The sequence below is a fragment of the Phalaenopsis equestris genome, unplaced genomic scaffold (assembly GCF_001263595.1).
Source record: "Phalaenopsis equestris unplaced genomic scaffold, ASM126359v1 Scaffold000293, whole genome shotgun sequence".
Lineage (NCBI taxonomy): Eukaryota > Viridiplantae > Streptophyta > Magnoliopsida > Asparagales > Orchidaceae > Phalaenopsis > Phalaenopsis equestris.
Genome location: NW_018164735.1, coordinates 206,115 through 211,609, shown reverse-complemented (window position 1 = coordinate 211,609; position 5,495 = coordinate 206,115). Strand labels below are relative to the sequence as shown.

The following is a 5,495-nucleotide window of genomic DNA, read 5'->3' as shown; positions in this document are numbered from 1 at the left end:
ACACCAACCCAGCACCTCCCCGAGAGCGTTGATAGAAGAAAGAGAAAGACAACGGGAAACCCACTAAAATCCATCAACACTTTTTTACAACCAAAATGGAGCAAAAAAGTGTCCAAAGGAATAAAATGGAGACTTCCAAGTACCAAGACAACTGAACAACATAGAAAGAAAAACCACCACCTGCGAAGAGAGTAAGACATACCAACTCAAGCTCACTTCATAACAAGCAACTCCAAGAAGCCCCCCCGCACTCGCACACATTAAATAAAACCACTAAGATGGACAAATTAACCAATATGACAAAGTCCACCCAAGTCATCATAAAAGCAGTCAAACACTTCATAAAGCTACCACAAAACAACAGTAACAGCCAGAGAGCAACAACAAAGACAAGACGTAATAAAGAGAGAAGATGCACCCATGAAATGACAACATACACCAGTCACATAAAATAAAGTCACACCAAATAACCAAGCTCAAAATGTTGCAAAAAAGCAACAACACCACCAAACAAGAAACAAAAAAATTAACCTGATGGGATATGAAGAAACCCAACTTTATCCAATAAAATCATACCTTTCAACTTTTTATCTAGCTCAGCATAAGAAAAAATACAGAAAGTAGGAATGCTAGCTTCCTATAATCAGCACAAGAATTGTCTTCTCTAATTAAATACAAGATCTTTTAATTGATAGAATTTAAGAGATACCTATTTTCACACAAAAGACAAAAGACAAAAGACAGGATAATTAGCAATATCATTGTTACCAAACTTTAAGCAAAATTGGTTCAAGAGTTTGTCGTCCAGTTCAAACCAACATTACAAAAATTAAGAGAAATGACTAAAATTAATCTCTCCTTTAGGGTTAAAAGCTCGGTATAAATAACAGAGGAAGTATTAATCGGACGAGCAAAAGCCCTAAAGAAAGACCACCAAAGCTTCCAGAGAGCAATTAGTTAAATCCAATGCTTTCTGAAAGTCAAAGATGCTTACAGATTAAATGGGACGAGCAAAAGCTCTAATGAAAGACCACCAAAGCTTCCAGAGAGCAATTAGTATCAAATGCTTGATGAAAGTCAAAGATGCTTACAGATTAAATGAATGACATACAACGATAGAAAATAACACAAGTCTTTCAAACCGATGTTTCTGGACTATAATTAATAATCTAAATAATAAAAAAAGTTAATTTTAGGATATTTAATTACGAAACATTTCAAATATTAAAATATAATAAAATTGCCGGCTGCTTCCTATATCCTTAACCTCTAGCAACAACGAAGACCAGGACTTCATTTCTTAACAGACGACTAAAATTTCCACAACTCTGAGCTTTGTAAGGGCCAAGGGATAATCTGAACTGTTTTAAAAATTTTTCTTTTAGCATATTCATTCAAAACGATAACCACTTTTAGCTTCGATTCAGAGACTCAGCAGCGATGGCGAATTCCCCCAAGAGGATTCTACTCACGGCGAATGGCGACGAGATTTCCGCGGGGATCGTTCGCAATCTGGCAAAGTGTGGTTGCAGGTTTGGGATAATAATCAATCGTTAATATATTTCATCATTCTTTTTTGTTTTTGGGGGAAGATTTAGCTCCCGCTTCTTTTTTTGTTTGATTTGTGTTGTTTCCCGCTTCAAATTGGATCATACTCGACACTTATTTTGGTTTTTTTGTTTGGTTTTAGGTTAGTTATTATGGGTGATGAGAATAATCTCCGGTCTCTGGTGAGGGAGATTACGAGTTCCTTGAAGGAATCAGATCAGATTGAGCTAATTGGACTGAACATGGAAGAAGAGAGTGAGGCGGTTTTCGATAGTGCTGTGGATAAGGCATGGAAGCTCCTGGATTCAGTGGATGCTTTTGTCAATTGTTATTTATATGAAGGTAAAATATTTTTTTCTAAGACGCGTTTGGCTGATGTCTAGGATTTATGTCAAATGGGATTGATAAATCTGATAAAATTTGACAAATTTAGATTTATCAAATTCAGCTGCTCTAAATTTATAATAATGTTTGGTTCAATTGAGACTAAATTAACATGAATCTATTTGATGTGTGAGATATTTTATTTCAAGATTTAATTTTTTTTGTGCACTTAGTTTGTTAAATTCATCTAAAAGTTAGATTTAGTAAGTCATCAATTTGACGAAGGGAGAAACTTTCAAATTTAGAAAATCGTCAAATTTGTTTCACTTTTTTTTTTTTTGTGAACGTTTGGGTGATTTTATGTTCACGAGTAAATCTTATTAATTCTATTCAACCAAGCACTGCCTAATAAAAAGAAGGAATCTTAACTGATGTTGGTTATATCTATTACTGTAAGGTGGACTTTTCACAGATAGTGCTTGTTATGCGCGCTAGATTTAAATGAACATTCTGGTTGGCGATTATTTAAATAGCTTACCTTTTTTTATTTAGTTTATAGTGGTTTTTTGTCTTTTTTTATTCCCTGAAAAGTAGGCTATTAACGATCTGATTTTGAGTCAATATGGCTCGAAATTGAGTGCGACTTAATTCAACTTGTGGCTCGTTATATTCGATTTCAAGCCGAGTCAGCTGAAAATTAAATCGATCTCATTCTTACTCAAAATTGAAACGAGCTGGCTCAAATTGAGCTATTTAGATTTGTTTCAGCTCATAATCGGCTCGATCCATCTCAAAATTAAAACTAACTCACTCAAATTGAGTTATTTAGATCCATTCCAGCTTGAAATCGGTTCAAAATTGACTCTTGACTCTCTACTGTTTGTATATAATCATCATTACAATTGTGGATGCAGTAACATAATATGTTTGTTGGATGTTTAGTTTTACCTGCCCGTATGGTTCTCTATCTCTTCAATTGCTGCAGATGCTCATCATTACCTGTTTTCATGGCCTTTCAGCTAGAATACAACATTATTTTATCTTATTCCTTGAGTACCTTCAGGTCTTTAGATGAAATTGCAATATTTATCTCTTTTCGTTTTCCCTTCTTTTTATTAAATTGTATGGTTCGGAATATTTTTCATGTTTCTAATGCATTAGCCATAAGTATGTCATTATATGCTCTTGACGTAGAAGATTTTAATGTTCTTTTGGCATCATAGAGCAAAGCATTTTCACTTAGTTTTGCTAGATTCCCTTCTTAAATTGAAGACTTCATTTGTACACATTGTCCTCGAATTTTCTTCTTGTTTTAATTTATTTATATGGCAATTATCATGACTTTGCCAGGTAAAATTCAAGATCCTTTGGATGTAAGTGAAAGCGAATATAAGAAGATAGTGCAGGTTAATGTGATGGCGCCATGGTTTCTACTGCAGGCTGTTGCTAAAAGAATGAGGGATGCTGGATCAGGGGGATCTATTGTATATTTGTCTACCGTTTTGGGTGCTGAAAGAGGGATGTATCGCGGAGCTGCGGCTTTTGGTTCCTGTATGGGTGCTATAAAGCAGTTGGTCCGTGTAAGTTTTATCATATGAGGTTTTCTGTTTTCATTTACAGTTTTTACTGAATGTTTTTTAGATGTTATGCCATTAAACTTTCTGTTCCTAATGTAAAATCAAACGTATGAAACTCACTTTTTTACAGGAAAATTTAAATTGCTTCAGTAGTGGCCATCCATAAAATACTCATGAGAATTTAATATATGCTCATCCAATTGGTGGTTATGGCCTATTGTTGCCGTCGCAAATTTTACAGTAGTTTGATTGTGGAGATTTAAAAGCATAATTTTACAAATACAGACTGAAAGGCTTCTCTCCCTCTTTATAGAGTAAAATCTAGAGCAACCAAAATATAAAATAAATCTCTAACTTTCTTAAATTTACCCCATATATTATGTTTTTTGAAATACCGGTAACTAATACTCTCAATCTTATAAGAGAAATTGCACGCTGAAATCCTCATTCTCGACTCTTTTCTACTTCGCAAGAATCTTGTCAATATACCGCACACAAGAGTCATAACTCAAACATAAGAGAGACCCGCACTTGGCGCGCCCACGCCACGCGTGGATGCCGGAGTGTTGTGCTCTCTGAAACCAAGCACATAACCACCCGAAATGGGGCATATTTTCAAACTTAATGTGCCCTCTCCCCATATAATAACTATAAGAAGAACGCATCCAAACGCCTATTTAATCCGGGCACAATCGACATAGGGAAGCCACTCCTTAAGAATTTAATGGCAATTTTTATGGAGAACCCAAAAGAAAATGAAATAATTGTGTAATGCTAACGCATATAAACTTAATTTCCAGTATCGATGGCCGTGAATCTTCTGATTAAAACAAAACTTAATCATTCTTCCATGGATTGATCTGATTGTTTCTATTTTGCCGCAATGCTTTGTATGCAGGTAGCTGCATTAGAGCTTGGTAAGCACAGCATACGGGTCAACGGCATTGCTCGCGGCCTCCACCTGGACGACGGCTACCCGGTGTCTGTGGGGAGGGAGAGAGCGGAGAAGATGACGGCCGATGTCATGCCTCTTGGTAGATGGCTGGATCCGCAGAAGGATCTGGCCTCCACTGTGCTTTATCTTATCAGTGATGATTCGCGCTATATGACAGGCACCACTATCTTCGTCGACGGAGCTCAATCCATGGTGCGGGCTCGGATGAGATCTTTCATCTGAAGAACGCATCGCTCAATCCGGAAGCAGCTTCGTAATGTTCTTCTCTTACTGCTACTCAATAAGGATTGGAGAAAAATATATCCGTTTAATTTGAAAATCTAACCGTTGTGGTTGTGGACTGTTGTGATCGATAGAAGGTAAAGGGGTTGAATGTCTTTACACTCTGCTTAATAATGTAATAATTTTGTGCTGTTTTATGCTCGAATGGTGAGGGAATGCAAATCTCGTGTTCTGTTATCTCATCTTCTTCTGCTCTTGTTGGTGAAATTTGCATTGGGAGCGCAAAATTTTTATTTATTTACATACCTCACACCTAAACTTATATGCTGAAGTGCTTCAGCATTTCGGTGGTCTAAATCTATGAATGAAAAGATATATTTCATTTTTTTAAAGTGGTAATAGGGCTATTATTTAAACTGTATTAAATATATAAGTGTTATGGGTATAAATATAAATGTTCCGGTGTGAGATATGAAAATGCATATGAATTGTGTGCTATATTTTCATATCTCACAAAAATATGATACCTGATCTAGCCGACATCAACATATGCACTAAAATTTACATGTTGAGGCTGAGTATGCAATAGCTCTTTTCCAAATCGCCTCTTTAATGCATCAGAATGCTAGAAATAACATCTCAATTTCTTTTTTATTTTGTAGCTTTGCATGAGTTGATTTATGACACGAGCAATACAGGAGATATTAAATCTTGTGGCAGCTAGATAAACTAAACTTTCAACTAATTTTCTTACACTAAAGTTAATATTCTTATGGTATTTCTTTATCATATATGATTTGGTTATTCACAGGAGTGTCAAAATGGTCTACAACTTAAAATCCTAATTTTTTCAAATAGATAGTGGGATT

At 35.6% G+C, this 5,495-nt stretch overlaps 1 protein-coding gene across 2 annotated transcripts; it reads left to right on the top strand.

Annotated features, from left to right (window-relative positions):
- Positions 1 to 1,273: 1,273 nt before the first annotated feature.
- On the top strand, positions 1,274 to 4,915 carry LOC110025172 (L-xylulose reductase-like). 2 transcript variants are annotated; one of them, XM_020725480.1, is made up of 5 exons: positions 1,274 to 1,337; positions 1,428 to 1,532; positions 1,691 to 1,890; positions 3,223 to 3,452; positions 4,348 to 4,915. In XM_020725480.1, the coding sequence occupies exons 2-5, from the start codon at positions 1,441 to 1,443 to the stop codon at positions 4,624 to 4,626; spliced, it is 801 nt and encodes a 266-aa protein (XP_020581139.1). In that variant the 5' UTR covers positions 1,274 to 1,337; positions 1,428 to 1,440; the 3' UTR covers positions 4,627 to 4,915. The 2 variants fall into 2 exon arrangements, with proteins under 2 accessions (XP_020581139.1, XP_020581140.1); XM_020725481.1 differs by having other exon boundaries at positions 1,287 to 1,337; positions 1,417 to 1,532.
- The last annotated feature ends 580 nt before the right edge of the window (positions 4,916 to 5,495 follow it).

Bases quoted from the DNA above. Each gene is read 5' to 3' on its own strand.
- LOC110025172 (XM_020725480.1), top strand. From the start codon at position 1,441: ATGGCGAATTCCCCCAAGAGGATTCTACTCACGGCGAATGGCGACGAG. The intron at 1,533-1,690 runs GTTTGGGATAAT...GTTTGGTTTTAG, and splicing joins CTGGCAAAGTGTGGTTGCAG to GTTAGTTATTATGGGTGATG. The intron at 3,453-4,347 runs GTAAGTTTTATC...CTTTGTATGCAG, and splicing joins CTATAAAGCAGTTGGTCCGT to GTAGCTGCATTAGAGCTTGG.